General features: G+C 29.5%; 1 protein-coding gene across 1 annotated transcript in view; it reads left to right on the plus strand.

Moving 5' to 3' along the window:
* LOC142345912 (glutamine--tRNA ligase-like) overlaps window positions 1-22,956 on the plus strand; it is a 94,390-nt gene extending 71,434 nt beyond the window's left edge. The window contains exons 15-16 of the mRNA XM_075398362.1: window positions 1,952-2,128; window positions 22,613-22,956. Coding sequence (XP_075254477.1) covers window positions 1,952-2,128; window positions 22,613-22,759 — 324 coding nt within the window. The 3' untranslated portion in view covers window positions 22,760-22,956. The remainder of the gene's footprint in view (window positions 1-1,951; window positions 2,129-22,612) is intronic.
* The last annotated feature ends 1,665 nt before the right edge of the window (window positions 22,957-24,621 follow it).

Raw genomic sequence — 24,621 nt, forward strand, 5'->3', positions numbered from 1 at the left:
CTGAGTGGTTGAATAAGTATACCCTTGTCTTTCAGTAGATGTTTCCGCTGAATAGCATTATTGTCGTGGTGATCTTTTTTCAATTTTCGCCAGATGTATCCTCTATCCGACATTATCAGATGATATAATCGACTCTGTTTCCATTCCATAATGTTGACCGTCTTTAGACACTCCTCAAATTTTCCATTAAATGAATATCTCAGTTGATTGTGGAATGGTTAATACTCTGGTACGTTGACGTCGAATTTGTCCAAGTTTTCCTGATGCTCGTTTTGCAACAGGTCTTCCATGAACTTGTTAATAATTATCTGGAAGAGAGCTGATTTTGTTCGTTCTTCGTTCTCGACCTCACGTTCAACAGATTCTTCGGGGGTACTTATTTCATTTTTGCAATTTTGATCAATTGATTTGTTAGAAGAGTCAACTAGTTTCCGAGTCAACGAATTGCATCGAATTGAAAGGCGTGGCAAAAGATTATAATAAGGTTGCCCCTAAAGGTCCACTCAAGTGGATTTATCATAGAGTGTTCTATTCTGTTTGTGTTTTTTAATAGCCGCCGTCAGCCTCTCATACTGCTCCTGTTTATGCGCTCTCCTCTTTTTTTAATTCGCTCTACCTCATGATCACATTTTCCGTTTTACATAAGTCACAATTTTCACTTTTGGCTTCTGACTTACCTCACTCACTGTTTCAACTGAATGGATTCTAAACTCTTTTACGCATTGAATTACGCAATGTATTGAATACGGTCAATGTCATGGATGGAAATCAAAAGAAAAGGCATAAACCGATAAAGCCCGGTCATTAAGTCATAGTGCAGTAGGTTTTCAAAGTTCATTCGAGCGATTGCTAGCTGATATTAGTATTAAGCTAAATACCCTTCAGTTTAAGAGCTGAAGTAAGTAAAGGTTAGAGTCTAGCTGACACTGCACACTGAATTAGAGCAATTTCGAAACTTAGGATTTTTTTTTTGGCAATTTCAATGTTTTTATGTTGCAAGCCCGATATGTGTCTAGCGCGTCAACGGCGGCTATTTTGCGGCAATTCTCCGGCTATGTTTAATGTATGCAATGGTGCTGAATATTTTAGAATCAATTTAAAGACTTTTTATCTTTCACATGTGTGAGGATCATGTCATGTTATGATTACATGTTGGGGTGACCCTGGGTATCAATTAACCGATTTCCCACTCAGCCTACCTGACATGGAAGTATTTCATGACCGATTGCCCTTTTTGTTGCGTTAAGAGTAACTTGAATTGCTTATTGGTTTATGAATACCCTAAAAATGTAACTTGCTATTAACTAAGATGTGGTCATAATCTAGGATTTGTTCCTGGTCCATTTTTTTCGATGAATTGAGATTTGTTCACTTGTTTCTGTTTGTATGTTAAGCGGACTTTCAATTTTCTAATGAATTATTGCACGTCTCTGTTAGTCCTAATTGCTTCTATACTTAGTGCAAAGAGACTAGATGGGTTTCGTTCCTTTCATTCTGAATTTTAGATTTTGAGTTTCATTCATTTCATCCTCAATTTTAGATTTTGAGTTTCAATCATTTCATTCTCAATTGTAGATTTTGAGCTTAAATTGTTTTCCCTTTTTAGTGGCTGAATAGTAATTAAAATGCAATTTTTTAGTGGCCGAAAAACGTGTTTTTTACATAATTTTCATATTTTTTTAATCAAGTTTGTTTTTTTTTAATAATAGAGAGTAGTGTATAAAAAGTGCTATGCAATCATCTTTCGTTTAGAAAGTGGTTGCATAGCATTTTTTATACACTACTTTTTGAGTACTTCAAGACACATAAATTTAAGAGTTTAGTGTAAAATTGTGTACGCTTCGAGCTCTTTAATTTTTGTTTTCTCTTGTTTACGTTAAACAATTGTTCTTTTAGCCAAGACAGTGATTTATTTTTTATTCAAAATTATATTTTCTACTGCTAATTCCAGGGATATATCCAGTGGGTTTCATCCGAGTACAGTTTGCCCTGTACCCTCCGACTATACGAGCGTCTCTTCATTCACAAAAACCCTGAAGACAAGACCCAAGTGCCTCAAGGATTCCTGTCAGACATCAATCCTCACTCTCTTTCTGAGGTCACAGGAAGGGTTGACCGCAGGGTGAAGGCAAGTTCAAATTCTTCAATTTTTGCATTTTCTTGTCCATAGACAAAATCTTTTTCGTGAACGAAATTTATTTTTGTTTGCGGATGTAAGTAATGTGTATATGGCAGCAGCCGCGCCAATGAGCCACGATCTAGGGCCATATACACATTACTTTATTTTTTTTTGGTTTATCCACTACATTTCCCTTTATAATCCCTCAAAATCTATCATTTCTTGTCTCACTTAGTGCAAACCACTAGTGTCGAGTTAAGCTGGTAATTAACCGTTATCAGACGGATATTTTGGGTTCTACCAGTGAAACTGCTTCGCAGATCCCCACTGACTCCAATGGAGATCCCCAGATACTAGTATGAAACTAGTGAGACCGTGTAACAAGCACGTAAAACCAACTTGCGAAAATTGATGTAACCACTTCGTGGATAACTTGAATAAAAAAACCAGCTTAACTCTTTTATAAATTTTAAATTTTGCTAATACTTATATAAAAATTAATTGTAAAATCTAAATTCACCATTACAACCTTTAATACCTTTATCATCAAATGGATCAATAGCTATCTTGTATTGTTCTTTTGTTTCTAAATGATGTTTATTACTATCAATAGTATAATTAGTTACATATTTACTTTTGGCATCATATACAACATTTTTATAGTCTTCAATAGTAATTTGGTTTTTAATAGTAGCTTTGTTTATACCTTTTAACTTTTTTCTTCTTCTCTTTTAACTGTATTAAAACAATATGCTTTACCTTTAATGAAACAAGCTTCCAAAATAGTATCATTAGGTATTTCATCTTTCATTTTACATAACTCCGATTTATGTAATATATCTTTTATCTTATTATAGCTGCGAAGGTGTGAAAAAAATTTTGTTATGCGAGCGAAGTTTTATAACGACTTGCAGCTTCGAAGCAGGTTTTTAGTTTTTTCTAATTATGTTTCTTTATAGCTGCGAAGCTGTAAGCTGAGCGGAGCTATATTTTTTCGTTTTACATTTGTTCACACAGCAAAGCTGAAAAAGTCAAATTTTTTGAATGACTTCTTTTTCTCACTAAAGGCTTTTGCGCGCGTGACGTCTTTTCTCACTCGCTTTAGCGCAACTTTTTAGGCAATTTGCGTGATTAGATTTTGTCATACGTGACTTACCTCACTCAATAAAATGACTTTTGCACTTTAATACTTAGGTTTAATTTGAATTTGTTTAAGGTCAAATGAACTCAGATGTGCAGTAAAGGCCCCTAATAAGAGGCTTCTGTGGAATGAATTTTAACAAGCTTTATTGATTTATCGCTGAATGTTTTTTAGCCTAGTTTTTTAAGCGGCGTCGATTTTTTTTCAATTTAGATCTGTATCTGTTTCTATCTCTATTCTATTCTTTCGCAGCTATTCCGGCAATCTGCGGGCTATGTTTCATTTCAGTTTATATATCACTATCTAAAAGAACGTTTATGTTTATAAAAAATACTATCGGTATCTTTATAATGATAACTGCAATCTAACTTTTTCTAAGTATTCATATATAGCTTTATACTTAAACAGTTTCGCTTTCTCTAATATAACAAAAACCAATATAAATAAACCTATCTAACTTAACATTGCCTCTTGTTTTATGTACAGCCATTAGTTCATCATCAAACTCTACAGCATACTTAAAACTAATTTTTTTTAACTAATTTCATATCTATCCACATCATTAACCAACTCCACATCTTGTCTATTGTACACATTTTCTATTGTTTTTCCATAGAAGGCTTTATTCATTAACTTAAAGAATTTATCACCAAATTTATCTCCCTTAGCTTTAGCTTCTTTTCTTTTCTGAATATTAAACTCAATATAAGGCTTTTACCACTCACTATTATTATATTCTAACTTGCTTAATTGTATCATCTTAAAACCTTAAACCATTACTTAATTACCAATCTAGCATCTCTCCATCAATTACATAGTCTACCTTATCCGTTAACTTCAACATCAACTTTTCATTTGGTTTGCATCCTTTCTTTTCATTTTCATTTTGATAGTCTGTAAACTGATCAATGTTAGCCTTTGTCTTTTCTGGAAAGAATGGATACTTCATTGTTTTTTGTTTTAACTCATCATTATATTTCACATTAATGGTGTAGATATAGCCTGTATTATTACTCGAACTAGTTTAATTATTATCTGCGAAGCCAGTTTCTGGATCATAACACTCTTTGATTTCACCAGTAGGTAAAGCTTGCACCATAGCAGAGGAATATAATGAGTTGAAGACTAAGTATTTTAAATAGTTCTCTTTACCGCTTTTCTCAGTATCTAATTGTTTATGTTTACATTCAACATGACAATCACCTAATACTGAAGCTAACCCACATCTAATACCATGTTGTATTGTATCATAAATATTAACTGTATTTTTATAATATCTAAGTCTAACATTAGTATATTTCAATCCACATAACCAGGTTAATCCAGGAGAAGAATATGTGTAACAAGGATCTACTTCATAATATTCTAAACACTTATCTTGTAAACTTTCTAATACATCCACTGATAATAATACATCAGTTTTAAGATATAACATCATATAATTTTTTTTTTCACATTCAGACTCATTCGAACAATCTAATGCTTGCTTATACTCTTCATTAGTAAAACCACTTTGTCTCAACTTAGAATAGAATGCTTCCATAGCTGGAAATGATGTTTCATTAGGTTTATCTATGCTATGTAACCATTCATTTGGGAATATACCTTTACGTCTCTCTAACTTGAATTTATTTAATGTTACACACTCTTTATCACTCAATGTTTTTTTAATAGCATCTAAGCTAAGTGGATGGAAGCACCTAAACATATCGAATGCTTTAGAGTGACCCATATTAATACAAATATAATTCTCATCACTTTTTGTTAGTACTTTAAGTCTAATCTTCTGTGCTAGTTTGGTTATAAATAGGTGATTATCATAATTAGTAGAATTAAATGCATATATTGGTACAAAATTATTCTTAGCCTGAAGGTTACACTTATTGTAAGCATATCCTCTAAATTTGCCATTTAGGTGATCATAATCTCTAAAAATGTCTTCACGCATATACTCGTTACAATAATAACAGTTAGTATATAATGGAGTAATATTATCTTCTTTTAATGGAATATTTATACTACTTATATCTTTAAATAATTTGTTATAATAACTAATCCTACTTATAAACCAATCAACTACATCGGTCGGGCCGCCACTTTGTGGATCTTCGCCAACATAACTTTCACACTTATCTTTTAATATATCAGGATAGTCAGTTACATAACCTACAAGTAAACATAACCTGCAAGCAATAGGAATATGTTTTCTGTTTTTATTATACATTCAAAATCATAATACATAGCTAATGGTACTCTCTTTTTATAGCGGAACTTATCAAGTTTTAGATAATCATCATGATGGAATGTTCTTCCAATATTATTACACAATTCTAAATGTTTATATAATGCATTTTCAGTTCGAAATGACACACAACATTTTAGACATGGATAACATTTATGACTAGATGATCTTAATAAGAATGATACATTTTTACATAGGAAGTAATGATTATCCCGGTATAATATATTCCATCCTTTAGGATCATTATCATTGATTAATACAGGATTAATCGTTTTATTTATATTTAGATTAAACACATTAAATAATACTTTATCTTTGTTTAACTCTTGTATTTTCTGTAAATCTTTGTATCCATAAGGAGGTGGAAGGTTTGGTGTTTTTATCTCATTAATATATTCAGGTTTATTATAATTACTAACTCTATTGGTATGGTCTTTAGCAGGATGTAGATAAGCAAGTAAACAACACAGTAAACATTTATTATCAGTATTCTTTATATTAAGTATATATCTAGATGTGAACAGTAACTCTGTAGTACAACCACGAGTAGGATAAGACCTGTGTATATACATAGTTTTTTAAACAAATCTTTGCATGCTCCAACCAGATTGTTTCATCTCTTGTTCTTGCATTCTAGTCTCAAGTTCACTATTCAACATATCCAAGTCATGAGGCCCATTATATTGTCTAGTCATAAGTCTAAATCTGAATTCATTTTCTGCTAACTTATCATCTGTAGGTTTTGTATACTTTACTACATCAAAGGTGTTAAACTTAATACCGGGATGTATGTTATACATTGTCTCTAATACTTTCAACAATTTAGGATCTTCATAATTACCAGGTGTTATCATTATTTGATTATACTTTGTTGTTATCATTATTTGATCTAATCCTGAATCATTAACTTTCCCTCTCCACAAACATTTTGTTTATGTTCGTTTGATTCATTGTCTTTATTTTTATTGTTATATCTAGTTTTACATATATCGAAATAGCCTGAACTATCTTCAGTTATATTATGGGTCTTTGACCATGTTTCACGATTATCCTTAGATATATTGTCCTGAACTTTACCCTCAACATTATCTAGATGTATCTTTGTTTTTAAATGATTATCCACACTATATTGACTTAGAGTAGTCTTGCCTGTTACACATTCAATCTTACTCCCATTCTTTATTATTTCTCCATTATTTAGTCTTACATTATTCCTATGTTTTAATGTTTCTATATGTTTATTATATTCAGTGATATTATCTAGATACATGTCACAACTATCACAATAGTCTATTCGCTCTAGTTCAGGATACTTTATCTATTTTTTGTTCTATATCTTCATTAGTAACTTTTACCTCTCATTAGCCTTCTCAATAATTTTATTTCTATTATATACTTGCTCATTCTTATTATGTTTAAGTGATTGAATGTTTCTAGCATAATTCATTTGAGATAACTTCTGATTACAATCTTCACATCTAATCTTATTAGAATTTTATTCGAGGTTTTTTAACATACGCAATTTCATCAGATGAATCTGAATTTTTAGACAAATCTGAATCTGAATCTAAATCTTTAGATGATTCTCGATCTTCAGATGATTCTCGATCTTTATCTTTAGATGATTCTCTATCTGGAAAGTATTTTGCTTCAGTCTTTTGCATTGACTCATACATATCCACTTCTTGTTGTTTTGATTTTTTAACCTGTTTATTATATGACTCCTTTATCTCTTCATTTATTTGATTAAACCTTCTGATTGATCCTGAAGCTTTTCCCACTTCCTCTTTTTGTTTTTCTTTATCTATTGCTTTGTTTTCTTCTTTTAGTTTCTTTTTATTTATCAACATTTTGGCTGCCATGCTAGTGGAACTAGATTGGGCTTGCTCACTTTTAGATTGGGCTTGACCAGTTCTAGATTGAGCTTGTCCACTTCCAAATTGGACTTGTTCACTTGCAAATTGAATGTTTCCGTCGAAATCTTGCACACTCATTTTTATACGATAAATTTTGAAATAATATGATTTATATAACTTTTCACAATTAAAAAAAGATTATTACTAAATGCGATAAATGTAAAAATAAGGCTTGGTGTTGAAGTTGTGATATGTGTCAAAGTAAACCTTTCTTATGTTTTGTATGTAATGACACTATAACATATAGAGAGAGACATGATCATATGCATATACATTATAATGATCCTAATCAATACTTAGTATGTAGAAAGTGTAAAGTAAATAAACATATCTCTCACTATAGATTTAAACATTTCACTTGAAGGGTATGCTTGTATCTCAATAGATAAAGATTTGGTCATACTAAAGAAAGATTCATAGAACATGTAAAGAAATATAAACAAAGTTTAGTCCTAATAAAATGTTATTGGTGTTCCCGTTAGTTATTATGTTATTATTTATTATTATAATTGCTTATTGAAATTATGATAAATATTCTGATTTAGGAAAGAGTTAAAGGATATAGGAATGTTGTACTAGAGCCATCTGAAATGAAAAAATAACTTTATTATTTATGGTCCATCTAATTCAGGCAAAACAACATTTATAAAAGACTATTGGGGTTTGTATGATAGTGTTGATGTATTGTATCGATACCGATGAGTGGAAGGTTTATAACGTATACGGTATTGATGATTTAAAATTATAAGATAAAATAGACAACTTTGCTAATAGTCTAATTACATTTGATGATATGGGAGAAAACATTAGATTACCAGCTATAGATTCATTATACTCTAAAGGTAGACATCACAATATTAATATAATATGTGTAGCCTCTACTGTAACAGATTTCATTAAAGCAAGAGAGAACACACCAGCTATATATATTACTCTAAATAGTTCACAACAATTCTTTGAAAGAGTACAAGGGAAGTTCAAAATTGATTCTAATCTATATAGATTTAAACATTATAAATATGGCATAGTAATTTATAGTACTATTGGTGACTATTATATTGTATTAGATAAAGATAAAAATGTTGTATATGATTCTAGAGTTGGTGATTTTGATATTGAGAAGTATATTGATTATACTAAGTTTAAAGAAAGAGAATTTAATATACTAAGTAGATATTTAATAGATAGAACGATTATGTACGATTATCTTTACATTTATCATTTTAAGGATAAATGTAAAGATAATCGTACAGGTGCTATATCATCAGTACAAATTTATTTTGATTATAATGATATTAATAATAGTGATAGTAATAGTGATAACAATGATCTAAAAGATATTATTATACAGGATATAAAAGATTAGAAGTGAATTGAGAACAGGAATTATAAATGATTTAAAAATAGAGATTATAAATGAATTAAAAACAGAAATTGCAAATGGGATAAAAACAAAAATTATAATTGAATTAAAAACAGGAGGTAATATTAAGAAGAAAAGTGAAGAAACTAAAACAACTAGAACTTGTTGTTTATGCAAAATTGAAAAGAACAGAGATTGTTTTTATAAAACTGGTGGTTTATGCAAAGATTTTTGTTCAGAGAAAGTTTCATGTCAACTTGTAATTTTATGTTAAATAGATCTTCTCTTAGTAAACATATAAAAGGCCACAAAATAGCCAGAATAATAACTCTAGTTGAAATTTGGCATTAGATTTTAAATTACAAAAATTACCCAGATTATATATAGTCCGGAGATAATTCCGCATTATGCTCATAAATTTCCCGCATATTCCGCATCAAAATTGCAAATTACATAGAATAACATTAGATTACATAGAATAACATTTTACTTTAGATTACATAAAATAACATTAGGTTACAAAGAATAACATTAGGTTACATGGAATAACACAGATTAATATATAGCCCAAGATAATTCCGCACGCGTGCGGAATTATCTTGGGCTATATTTTAATCTGTGTGATTCCATGTAATCTAATGTTTTTCTATGTAATCTAATGTTATTCTATGTAATCTAATTTCAACTAGAATCATTGTTCTGGATATTATGTGGACTTTTATGTTTACTAAAAGAAGATCTATTTAACATATTATTACATGTTGATATGAAACTTTCTCTGAACAACAATCTTTACATAAACCACCAGTTTTATAAAAACAATCTCTGTTCTTTTCAATTTTGCATAAACAACAAGTTCTAGTTGTTTTAGTTTCTTCACTTTTCTTCTTAATATTACCTCCTGTTTTTAATTCATTTATAAGTCTGTTTTTATCGCTTTTATAATTTCTGCTTTTAATTTTTTTATAATCTCTATTTTTAAATCATTTATAATTCCTGTTCTTGAATCATTTCTAATATAATCTTTTAAATCCTCTATAATAATATTTTTTAGATCATTGTTATCACTATCACTATTATTAATATCAGTATAATCAATACAACTATGCACTGATGATATAGCACCTGTACGATTATGTTTGTGGACTTGAAATGTTTTTTCATACATTTCATACATCTTACCAGTAATTTTTTATGTAAATTATTATAAAGTATCATTAGTTCATGTTCTGGCTATCATCAATTTCAATATTACATTTTCTGCATATTAACGTCATTTTTAGATGGAGATTAATAACATTGCGAGTTCCATAAATAGATCAGAGACAACAGCCCAGTATAGATAGTGTATCTAATGTTTCATTTTTATTATTATTAAATATACCATAAACTATTGTTAACATCTTATAATTTCTTAATCTAATTTTGGCCTTATCTATGTTCATTATATCTATACCATTAATATTATCATTAAAATTACTTTTACCATATTTTTTATAGTAACTATATGCAAATACAAATATACTAATTACACCAAATATAGCATAATATCCACTACGTATCTCAGTTAATATACCTTTTACTTTACTTTCATATATATGTTTTAGAAAAATTAAATGGTTCATTTATTCCTTTAAAATTTAAAGATTCTTCAAAATAGAACATTAACTCATTTGGTTTAATATGTGATGGTTCGAACATTGTATCTATTAAATATCTACTTAGTATATTAAATTCCTTTTCTTTAAACTCAGTATAATCAATCTACTTCTCAATATCAATATCACCAATTCTAGAATCATATACAACATTTTTATCTTTATCTAATACAATATATTAGTATCCAATAGTACTGTAATTTACTATGCCATATTTATAATGTTTAAATCTATATAGATTAGAATCAATTTTAAAATTCTCTTGTACTCTTTCAAAGAATTGTTGTGAACTATTTAAAGTAATATATACAGCTGGTGTGTTCTCTCTTTCTTTAGTAATGAAATCTGTTACAGTGTGGGCTACACATATTTTATTAATATTGTGATGTCTACCTTTAGAGTATAATGAATCTATAGCTGGTAATCTAATGTTTTCTCCCATATCATCAAATGTAATTAGACTATTAGCAAAGTTGTCTATTTTATCTTATAATTTTAAATCATCAATACCGTATACGTTATAAACCTTCCACTCATCGGTATCGATACAATACATCAACACTATCATACAAGCCCCAATAGTCTTTTATAAATGTTGTTTTGCCTGAATTAGATGGACCATAAATAATAAAGTTATTTTTTCATTTCAGATGGTTCTGGTACAACATTCCTATATCCTTTAAGTCTTCCCTAAATCAGAATATTTATCATAATTGCAATAAGCAATTATAATAATAAATAATAACAATAACTAACTGAAACATCAATAACATTTTATTAGGACTAAACTTCTATTATATTTCTTTACATGTTCTATGAATCTTTCTTTAGTATGACCAAATCTATATCTATTGAGATACAAGCATACCCTACAAGTGAAATGTTTAAATCTATAGTGAGAGATATGTTTATTTACTTTACACTTTCTACATACTAAATATTGATTAGGATCATTATAATGCATATGCATATGATCATGTCTCTCTCTATATATTATAGTTTCATTACATAAAAAACATAGGAAAGGTTTATTTTGACACATATCACAACTCCAACACCAGGCTTTATTTTAACATTTATCGCACTTAGTACTAATCTTTTTTTAATTGTGAAAAGTTATATAAATCATATTATTTCAAAATTTATCGTATAAAAATGAGTGTGCAAGATTTCGACGGAAACATTCAATTTGCAAGTGAACAAGTCCAATTTGGAAGTGGACAAGCTCAATCTAGAACTGGTCAAGCCCAATCTAAAAGTGAGCAAGCCCAATCTAGTTCCACTAGCGTGGCAGCCAAAATGTTGGTAAATAAAAAGAAACTAAAAGAAGAAAACAAAGCAATAGATAAAGAAAAACAAAAAGTTATGTAAATCATATTTTAAAATTTATCGTATAAAATTGAGTGTGCCAGATCATCAACCAATCAACTACATCGGTCGGGCCGCCACTTTGTGGATCTTCTCCAACATAACTTTCATACTTATCTTTTAATATATCAGGATAGTCAGTTACATAACCTACAAGTAAACATAACCTACAAGCAATAGGAATATGTTTTCTGTTTTTATTATACATTCAAAATCATAATACATAGCAAATGGTACTCTGTTTTTATAGTGGAACTTATCAAATTTTGGATAATCATTATGATGGAATGTTCTTCCAATATTATTACACAATTCTAAATGTTTATTTAATGCATTTTCAGTTCGAAATGACACACAACGTTTTAGACATGGATAACATTTATGACTAGATGATCTTAATAAGAATGATACATTTTTACATAGGAAGTAATGATTATCCCGGTATAATATATTCCATCCTTTAGGATCATTATGATTGATTTAATTTTTTCAGGTTTATTATAAATACTAACTCTATTGGTGTGGTCTTTAGCAGGATAAGCAAGTAAACAACACAGTAAACAATTATCAGTATTCTTTATATTTAGTATATATCTAGATGTGAACAGTAACTCTGTAGTACAACCACCAGTAGGATAAGACCTGTGTATATACATAGTTTTTTAACAAATCTTTGCACGCTCCAACCAGATTGTTTCATCTCTTGTTCTGGCATTCAAGTCTCAAGTTCACTATTCAACATATCCAAGTCATGAGGCCCATTATATTGTCTAGTCATAAGTCTAAATGTGAATTCATTTTCTTCTAACTTATCATGTGTAGGTTTTGTATACTTCACTACATCAAAGGTGTTAAACTTAATATGGGGATGTATGTTATACATTGTCTCTAATACTTTCAACAATTTAGGATCTTCATAATTACCAGTTGTTATCATTATTGGATTATACTTTGTTGTTATCATTATTTGATCTAATCCTGAATCATTAACTTTCCCTCTCCACATACATTTTGTTTATGTTCATTTGATTCATTATCTTTTTTTTATTGTTATATCTAATGTTACATATATCGCAATAGCCTGTACTATCTTCAGTTATATTATGGGTCTTTGACCATGTTTCACAATTATCCTTAGATATATTGTCCATAACTTTACCCTCAACATTATCTAGATGTATCTTTGTTTTTAGATGGTTAACCACGCTATATTGACTTAGAGTAGTCTTGCATGTTACACATTCAAACTTACTTCCATTCTTTATTATTTCTCCATTATTTAGTCTTTCATTATTCCTATGTTTTATTGTTTCTGTATATTTATTATATTCAGTATTATTATCTAGATACATGTCACAACTATCACAATACTCTATTCGCTCTAGTTCAGGATACTTTATCTATTTTTTGTTCTAGATCTTCATTAGTAACTTTTACCTCTCATTACCACTCTCAATAATTTTATTTATATTATATACTCGCTCATTCTTATTATGTTTAAGTGATTGAATGTTTCTAGCATAATTCATTTGAGATAACTCCTGATTACAATCTTCACATCTAATCTTATTAGAATTTTATTCGAGGTTTTTTAATATAGGCAATTTCATCAGATGAATCTGAATCTTTAGACAAATCTGAATCTGAATCTAAATCTTTAGATGACTCTCGATCTTCAGATGATTCTCGATCTTCAGATGATTCTCTATCTTTAGATGATTCTCTATCTGGAAAGTATTTTGCTTCAGTCTTTTGCATTGACTCATACATATCCACCTCTTGTTGTTCTGATTTTTTAACCTGTTTATCACATAACTCCTTTATCTCTTCATTTATTTGATTAAACCTTCTGATTGATTCTAAAGCTTTTTCTACTTCCTCCTTTTGTTTTTCTTTATCTATTGGTTTGTTTTCTTCTTTTAGTTTCTTTTTATTTATCAACATTTTTGGCTGCCATGCTAGTGGAACTAGATTGGGCTTGCTCACTTTTAGATTGGGCTTGACAAGTTCTAGATTGAGCTTGTCCACTTCCAAATTGGACTTGTTCACTTGCAAATTGAATGTTTCCGTCGAAATCTCGCACTCATTTTTATACGATAAATTTTGAAATAATATGATTTATATAATTTTTCACAATTAAAAAAAGTTTAGTACTAAGTGCGATAAATTTAAAAATAAGGCTTGGTGTTGGAGTTGTGATATGTGTCAAAGTAAACCTTTCTTATGTTTTGTATGTAATGTAACTATAATATATATAGAGAGAGACATGATCATATGCATATACATTATTATGATCCTAATCAATATTTAGTATGTAGAAAGTGTAAAATTAACAAACATCTCTCACTATAGACTTAAACTTTTCACTTTCTTATTGCTTATTGGAATTATGACTATCAACAATGCTTATTGGAATTATGATAAATATTCGGATTTAAGGAAGAGACTTAATGGATAGAGGAATGTTGTACCAGAGCCATCTGAATTGAAAAAATAACTTTATTATTTATGGTCCATCTAATTCAGGCAAAACAACATTTATAAAAGACTATTGTGGTTTGTATGATAGTGTTGATGTATTGTATCCATACCGATGAGTGGAAGGGTTATAACGTATACGGTATTGGTGATTTAAAATTATTAGATAATATAGACAACTTTGCTAATAGTCTAATTATTTTTGATGATATGGGAGAAAACATTAGATTACCAGCTATAGATTCATTATACTCTGAAGGTAGACATCAAATTATTGATATAATATGTGTAGCCAATAATGTAACAGATTTCATTGAAGCAAGAGAGAACACACCAGCTGTATATATTAATCTAAATAGTTCACAACAATTCTTTGAAAGAGTACAAGGGAAGTTTGATTCTAATCTATATAGATTTAAACATTATAAATATGGCATAGTAAATTGTAGTACTATTGGTGACTATTATATTGTATTAGATAAAGTCAAAAATGTTGTATATGATTCTACAATTGGTGACATTGGTATTGAGAAATATATTGATTATACTCAGTTTAAAGAAAAAGAATTTAATATGCTAAGTAGATATTTAATAGATAGAACGATTATATACGATTATCTTTACATTTATCATTTTGAGGATAAATGTAAAGATAATCGTACAGGTACTATATCATCAGTACAAATTTATATTGATTATATTTATATTAATAATAGTGATAGTAATAGTGATAACAATGATCTAAAAGATATTATTATACAGGATTTAAAAGACTAGAAGTGAATTGAGAACAGGAATTATAAATGATTTAAAAATAGAGATTATAAATGAATTAAAAACAGAAATTATGAATGGGATAAAAACAAAAATTATAAATGAATTAGAAACAGGAGCGTGCGGAATTATCTTGGGCTATATATTAATCTGTGTTATTCCATGTAATCTATTGTTTTTCTAATTAATCTTATGTTATTCTATGTAATCTAATTTCAACTAGAATCATTGTTCTGGATATTACGTGGCCTTTTATATGTTTACTAAAAGAAGATCTATTTAACATATTATTACATGTTGATATGAAACTTTCTCTGAACAACAATCTTTACATAAACCACCAATTTTATGAAAACAATCTCTGTTCTTTTCAATTTTGCATAAACAACAAGTTCTAGTTGTTTTAGTTTCTTCACTTTTCTTAATATTACCTCCTGTTTTTAATTCATTTATAATTTCTGTTTTTATCGCATTTATAGTTTCTGCTTTTAATTTTTTTATAATCTCTATTTTTAAATCATTTATAATTCCTGTTCTTGAATCATTTCTAATATAATCTTTTAAATCCTCTATAATAATATTTTTTAGATCATTGTTATCACTATCACTATTATTAATATCAGTATAATCAATATAACTATGTAGTGATGATATAGCACCTGTACGATTATGTTTGGACTTAAAATGTTTTTTTTATACATTTCATACATCTTACCAGTAATTTTTTATGTAAATTATTATAATGTGTCATTAGTTCATGTTCTGGATGTTCACCACTATCATCAATTTCAATATTACATTTTCTACATATTAACGTCATTTTTAGTTGGAGATTAATAACATTGTGAGTTGCATAAATAGATCCAAGACAACAGCCCAGTATAGATAGTATATCTAATGCTTCATTTTTATTATTATTAAATATACCATAAACTATTGTTAACTTCTTTTCATTTCTTAATCTTATCTTGGCCTTTTCTATGTTCATTATATCTATACCATGAATATTATCATTAAAATTACTGTTACCATATTTTTTATAGTAACTATATGCAAATATAAATATACTAATTACACCAAATATAGCGTAATATCCACTATGTATCTCAGTTAATATACCTTTTACTTTACTTTCATATATGTTTTAGAAAAATTAAATGGTTCATTTATTCCTTTAAAATTTAAAGATTCTTCAAAATAGAACATTAATTCATTTGGTTTAATATGTGATGGTTCGAACATTCTATCTATTAAATATCTACTTAGTATATTAAATTCCTTTTCTTTAAACTCAGTATAATCAATCTACTTCTCAATATCAATATCACCAATTCTAGAATCATATACAACATTTTTATTTTTATCTTATACAATATAATAGTGACCAATAGTACTATATTTTAATATGCCATATTTATAATGTTTAAATCTATATAGATTAGAATCAATTTTAAAATTCTCTTTTACTCTTTCAATGAATTGTTGTGAACTATTTAAAGTAATAAATACAGCTGGTGTGTTCTCTCTTGCTTTAGTAATGAAATCTGTTACAGTATGGGTTACACATATTATATTAATGTTGTGATGTCTACCTTTAGAGTATAATGAATCTATAGCTGGTAATCTAATGTTTTCTCCCATATTATCAAAAGTAATTAGACTATTAGCAAAGTTTTTCTATATTACCTAATAATTTTAAATCATCAATACCGTATACGTTATAACCGTTCCACTCATCGGTATCGATACAATACATCAACACTATCATACAAACCACAATAGTATTTTATAAATGTTGTTTTGCTTGAATTAGATGGACCATAAATAATAAAGTTATTTTATCGTTTCAGATGGTTCTGGTACATCATTCCTATATCCTTTAACTCTTTCCTAAATCAGAATATATCATAATTTCAATAAGCAATTATAATAATAAATAATAACATAATAACTAACGGGAACACCAATAACATTTTATTAGGACTAAACTTCTTTTATATTTCTTTACATGTTCTATGAATCTTTCTTTAGTATGACCAAATCTTTATCTATTGAGATACAAGCATACCCTTCAAGTGAAATGTTTAAATCTATAGTGAGAGATATGTTTATTTACTTTACACTTTCTACATACTAAGTATTGATTAGGATCATTATAATGTATATGCATATGATCATGTCTCTCTCTATATGTTATAGTGTCATTACATACAAAACATAAGAAAGGTTTACTTTGACCCATATCACAACTCCAACACCAAGCCTTATTTTTAAATTTATCGCACTTAGTACTAATCTTTTTTTAATTGTGAAAAATTATATCAATCTTTATTTCAAAATTTATCGTATAAAAATGAGTGCGAGATTTCGACGGAAACATTCAATTTGCAAGTGAACAAGTCCAATTTGGAAGTGGACAAGCTCAATCTAGAAGTGGTCAAGCCCAATCTAGAAATGAGCAAGCCCAATCTAGTTCTACTAGCATTGCAGCCCAAATGCTGATAAATAAAAACAAACTAAAAGAAGAAAACAAACCAATAGATAAAGAAAAACAAAAGGAGGAAGTAGAAAAAGCTTTAGAATCAATCAGAAGGTTTAATCAAATAAATGAAGAGATAAAGGAGTTATATGATAAACAGGTTAAAAAATCAAAACAATGAGAAGTGGATATGTATGAGTCAATGCAAAAGACTGAAGCAAAATACTTTCCAGATAGAGAATCATCTAAAGATAGAGAATCTTGTTAAGATCGAGAATCATCGAAAGATCGAGAATCATCTAAAGATTTAGATTCAGATTCAGATTTGTCTAAAGATTCAGATTCATCTGATGAAATTGCCTATGTTAAAAAACCTCGAATAAAATTCTAATAAGATTAGATGTGAAGATTGTAATCAGGAGTTATCTCAAATGAATTATGCTAGGAACATTCAATCACTTAAACATAGTAAGAATGAGCGAGTATTTAGTAGATATAAAATTATTGAGTGCTAATGAGTCTGGGGTGAATATTACTAATAAAGATGTAGAACAAAAAATAGATAAAAAGTTATATAAATCATATTATTTCAAAATTTGTATAAAAATGAGTGTGCGAGATTTCTACGGAAACATTCATTTTGCAAGTGAACAAGTCCAATTTGGAAGTGGACAAGCTCAATCTAGAAGTGGTAAAGCCCAATCTAGAAATGAGCAAACCCAATCTAGTTCTACTAGCTTGGCGGCCCAAATGCTGATAAATCAAAACAAACTAAGAGAAGAAAACAAACCAATAGATAAAGAAAAACAAAAGGAGGAAGTAGAAAAAGCTTTAGAATCAATCAGAAGGTTTAATCAAATAAATGAGATAAAGGAGTTATATGATAAACAGGTTAAAAACTCAAAACAACGAGAAGTGGATATGTATGAGTCAATGCAAAAGACTGAAGCAAAGTTCTTTCCAGATAGAGAATCATCTAAAGATAGAGAATCATCTTAAGATCGAGAATCATCGAAAAATGGAGAATCATCTAAAGATTTAGATTCAGATTTTTCTAAAGATTCAGATTCATCTGATGAAATTGCCTATGTTAAAAAACCTCAAAAACAAATTCTAATAAGGTTAGCTGTGAAGATTGTAAAGAGGAGTTAACTCAATGGAATTATTCAAGACACATTCAATCACTTAAACATAATAAGAATGAGCGAGTATATAGTAGACATAAAATTATTGAGTGCTAATGATTTTGGGGTAAAAGTTGCTAATAAAGATGTAGAACAAAAAATAGATAAAAATTATCCTGAACTAGAGGGAATAAAGTATTGTGATAGTTGTGACATGTATCTAGATAATATCACCGAATATAATAAACATATAGAAACATTAAAACATAGGAATAATGTAAGACTAAATAATGGAGAAATAATAAAGAATGGGAGTAAGATTGAATGTGTAACAAGCAAGACTACTCTAAGTCAATATAGTGTGGATAATCATTTAAAAACAAAGATACATCTAGATAATGTTGAGGGTAAAGATAAGGACAATAAATCTAAGGATAATGGTGAAACATGGTCAACGACCCATAATATATCTGAAGATAGTACAGGCTATTGCGATATATGTAATACTAGATATAACAATAAAACTAAACACAATGAATCAGATGAACATAAAGAAAATGTTAAACAGAAAAAACTTGCTGATGGTATGTGGAGAGAGAAAGTTAATGAGTTAGGATTAGATCATAATATGAAATATTAAATGATAACAAAAGGTAATTATGAAGATCCTAAATTCTTAAAAGTATTAGAGACAATGTATAACATACATCCCCATATTAAGTTTAACACCTTTGATGTGATAAGAAATTCAAAACCTACAGATGATAAGTTAGAAGAAAATGAATTCACATTTAGACTAATGACTAGACAATATAATGGGCCTTATGACTTGGATATGTTGAATAGTCACCTTGAGAGTAGAATGCAAGAACAAGAGATGAAACAATCTAGTTGGAGCATGCAAAGATTTGTTAAAAGAACTATGTATATATACACAGGTTTTATCCAACTGGTGGTTGTACTACTGAGTTAGCATTCACATCTAGATATATACTTAAGATAAAGAATACTGATAATAAATGTTTACTGTGGTGTTTACTTGCTTATCTACATCCTGCTAAAGACCATACCAATAGAGTTAGTAATTAAAATAAATATGAATATAATAATGAGATAAAATTACCAAACCTTCCACCTCCTTATGGATATAAAGTTAAACAAAGATAAAGTATTATTTATTGTGTTTAATCTAAATAAAAATAAAACTATTAATCCCGTATTAATCAATCATAATGATTCTAAAGGATGTAATATATTATACTGGGATAATTATTACTTCCTATGAAAAGATGTATCATTCTCATTAAGATCATCTAGTCATAAAGGTTATCCATGTCTAAGGTGTTGTGTGTCATTTCGAACTGAAAATGCATTAAATAAACATTTAGAATTGTGTAATAATATTGGAAGAAGAACATTCCATCATGATGATTGTCTAAAGTTTGATAAGTTCCACTATAGAAACAGAGTACCATTTGCTATGTATTATGATTTTAAATGTATAATAAAAACAGAAAACACATTCCTATTGCTTGTAGGTTATATTTAGAAACTGACTATCCTGATATATTAGAAGATAAGTATGAAAGGATACGTTGGAGAAGATCCGCAAAGTGGCGGCTCAACCGATGTAGTTGATTGGTTTATAAGTAGGATGAGTTATTATAATAAATTATTTAAAGATATATTTAGTATAAATATTCCATTGAAAGATTACTCCTCTATATACTAACTGTTATTTTTGTAACGAGTATATGCGTGAAGACATTTTTAGATATCATGATCACCTAAATGGCAAATTTAGAGGATATGCTTACAATAAGTGTAACCTTCAGGCTAAGAATAATTTTGTACCAATATATGCATTTAATTCTTCTAATTATGATAATCACCTATTTATAACCTAACTCGCAAAGAAGATTGGACTTCAAAGTATTAACAAAAACTGATGAATTATATTTGTATTGATATGGGTCACGCTAAAGCATTGAGTATAGAGGTAAAGAGAATTATTTAAAATACTTCAACTCATTAAGTTCCTCTGCTATGGTGCAAGCTTTATCTACTGGTGAAATCAAAGTGTGTAATGATCCAGAAACTGGCTTCACAGATAATAATTACACTAGTTGTAGTAATAATACAGGCGATATCTATACCATTGATGTAAAGTATAATGATGAGTTGAAACAAAAAACAAAGAAGTATCCATTCTTTCCAGAAAAGACAAAGGCTAACATTGATCAGTTTACAGACTATCAAAATGAAAATGAAAAGAAAGGATGCAAACCAAATGAAAAGTTGATGTTGAAGTTAACGGATAAGGTAGACTATGTAATTGATGGAGAGATGCTAGATTGGTAATTAAGTAATGGTTTAAGGTTTTAAGATGATACAATTAAGCAAGTTAGAATATAATAATAGTGAGTGGTAAAAGCCTTATATTGAGTTTAATATTCAGAAAAGAAAAGAAGCTAAAGCTAAGGGAGATAAATTTGGTGATAAATTCTTTAAGTTAATGAATAAAGCCTTCTATGGAAAAACAATAGAAAATGTGTACAATAGACAAGATGTGGAGTTGGTTAATGATGTGGATAGATATGTAAAATTTGTGAAGAATATTAGTTTTAAATATGCTGTAGAGTTTGATGATGAACTATTAGCTGTACATAAAACAAGAGGTAATGGTAAGTTAGACAAGTTTAATTATATTGGTTTTGTTATATTAGAAAAGGTTAAACTGTTTATGTATAAAGCTATATATGAATACTTTGAGAAAAAGTTAGATTGTAGTTATCATTATACTGATAGTATATTTATAAACATAAATGTTCCTTTAGATAGTGATATAGAAACTGAATTGAATAAGATGAAAGATATATTACATAACTCGGAGTTATGTAAAATGAAAGTTGAAATACCTAATGATACTATTATGGAAGCTTGTTTCCTTAAAGCTAAAGCATATTGTTTTAATACAGTTAATAGAGAAGAAGAAAAAAGTTGAAAGGTATAACCAAAGCTACTATTAAAAACCAAATTACTATTGAAGACTATAAAAATGCTGTATATGATGCAAAAAGTGAATATGTAACTAAATGTATTATTGATAGTAATAAACATCATTTAGAAACAAAAGAACAATACAAGATAGCTATTGATCCATTTGATGATAAAGGTATTAGAGATTTTAATGGTGAATTTAGATTCTCTTATTAAGTTATTAGTAGAATTATAATTATAATATTGGTATGAGATCATATATAAAAATTATTTTATTATTATTTTCTTCAATTATAAAAGAGTTAAGCTGGTTTTTTGTTCAAGTTTATTTTCGCAAGTTGGTTTTACGTGCTTGTTACACGGTCTTATTAGTTACACTACTATCTGGGATACGTCCACTGGAGTCAGTGGGGATAGAACCCGAACTATCCGTCTGATAACGGTTAATTACCAGCTTAACTCAATACTAGTGGATTGCACTAAGTAAGACAGGAAATGATAGATTTTGAGGGATTATAAAGGGAAATGTAGTGGATAAACCAAAAGGGAAATAAAGTAATGTGTATATGGCCCTAGATCGTGGCTCATTGGCGCGGCTGCGGACATATACACATTACTGATGTAGACATGCTTATGACAGGCAGTTCAATCTTAAAAGCTTGGACGCCTCGGTCACCCTCCATCACCGCCGCCATCAGCCCCCCCCCACATTACACACCCCCTCTCAACACTCCCATTATCTACCCTCATCCACCTGTCCATTTGAACCTCCGCTCATCTAGCTTTCGCAACCCCACCCCCATCGCTTGAGCCCACATCCCCCAATGCTAGCATCCCTAAGCCTCAGCTGGCTACTACCGAAGCCAAACTACATCGTTTGAGAGCAATAGCAATTCGTCGGACGTTAGTTGGTTATGGGTTTTTTAAGAGTAGTGTGTTGTGTTGTGCAGGGTGCTCAAGTGTATGACAAGTTCCAGTTTGAGAGGATTGGCTACTTCTCTGTAGATCCGGACTCTGTATCTATGAAAGGAGACCAGAATGGGTTGGTGTTCAACAGAACTGTCACTCTTAAAGAAGACTCTTCGAAGACACTCTGATGTGTGGTGACAAGTGATGAAAGACATGAAACAGCATTAGTCAAAATTCGCAATTGAACAAGTTGTCAACTTAAATGTGATATGTGAATTTTATTGCTGACTCTTTCCCACTAAAGCCAAAGCCCCCACCCATTTTTAATTCGGCAAAAACAGCATAACGAATTGCCACATAAATGGGACTTTTGAAGACATAGTTATATGTTGAGTTTATAAATGTTAAAGATGTTTTCAAGTCAATCAAAACAAACGTTAAGCTAAACAAAGAACATGGATTAAGAAGCAGTGTGCAGAGTCCTCAAAATGGCCATTGTTGATAAATAGCCGCGAAGCGACTGCGGCTATTATTGGGAACATCGTGGTTTTTATTACGACTCAAAGATGTGTGAAATTTGATGTGTTAAAAAATTTTCTCTAAGCGAGCGAAATTTTTTTGTTAACGTGCGGCTTTTAAAAGCAGTATTTTTGCAACTTTTGATGGTTGTGAGGTTTGATTATGATATTGTATTAGTGTTAAGTTTGTTTTGATAGGAATCGAAGGTTTCAAGTAGTTAATTTGAGTTTAATGGTAATTTGGAGGTTTTTGATCAGTTTTGCTGATTTTTAGACAAATTTTAATGATTTTTTGATCGGTTTTTTTGTTTTACTGCATTAAGTGGGATTTGAATGGAAGCTTGTTACTTAAGGAATTTTCAGATACCAATTGATTGAAGTTTTGAACCAATTTTCCTAATTTGTTGCAGTTTTTCTCTTTTTTCATCTAACACAAGTTTCTTAGCCTATTATGACTTGTCCATTGTTTTGCGAGCTTTTCCTTACTCTGATTGCGAAGAAACTGTATTCAGCTTTATGTTTCCTTCATAAAGTTTTTATAGTTTTTTATTCAATTTGTTTTTGAATGCCGTTTCTATTCTTCCTTAATTTTTTATGGCATTTGTGGAGGTAAGTTATTCTAGTTAGTTGTTTAGTCACACGTATGGGCAATTTCTTCTTTCGAGTCGTTTCCGGAATTCTTCCGGCTATGATTTTTTTAAATTTTGTCTTCATCGATGATTCTTGCTACTTGACTTCTTGGAATTGACTTTTTCAATTTCAGTGATTTCTACTGCTTTGCAGTTAAAATTTGTTTGCGTGGCGTCGTTGTTCTGCTTTTAGGTCAATTGCGTGACTTACCTCACTAAAAAATGACTTCTGAACTCGCTTAATGAACTTTAGATTTTATGAACATTCACTAGTTAAAGGTCGATCGTTTATGCCCTAATTCTTGGGTTTTTCCTTTGGAGCGTAGTTGTCTCATAAACAAGACAGTCCGAATCGAACCAAAAATTCTAGCGGTCTATTAAAGGACTGGTGGTCAATCTGTCTATTTTATTTCTTTAGTTGTTTCAATTCACGGAAGGCCACAAGCCGGCTATGTTTAGTAGCACCCTCATCTCAGCAGGCTATTATAGCGCGCCTATTTTTAAAATCCATGAATTGGATTGTATTGGGGCTCTGTCTTTTTTACAATTCAAGAATTGGATTGTATTGGGGTTCTGTCTTTTTTACAATCCAAAAATTGGATTGTATTGGTGCTCTGTCTTTTTTTGAATCCATTAGTTGGATTGTATTGGGGTTCTGTCTTTTTTACAATCCAGGCATTGGATTGTATTGGTGCTGTCTTTTTTATAATCCAAAAATTAGATTGTAATGGGGTTCAGTCTTTCTCACAATCCCAGAATTGGATTGTATTGGGGCTCAAAGATTTTGAATTGTATTGGGGCGCTGTGTTTTTTCAAGATCTGTTCACACATTTTGAAGATTTTTGAAGTCAAATTGGAGTGATGATTTTGTTCACGACGAAACAAGGAGTGGAGCGAAAAAGC

The sequence above is a fragment of the Convolutriloba macropyga genome, chromosome 9 (assembly GCF_964194025.1).
Source record: "Convolutriloba macropyga chromosome 9, txConMacr16.3, whole genome shotgun sequence".
NCBI lineage: Eukaryota > Metazoa > Xenacoelomorpha > Acoela > Convolutidae > Convolutriloba > Convolutriloba macropyga.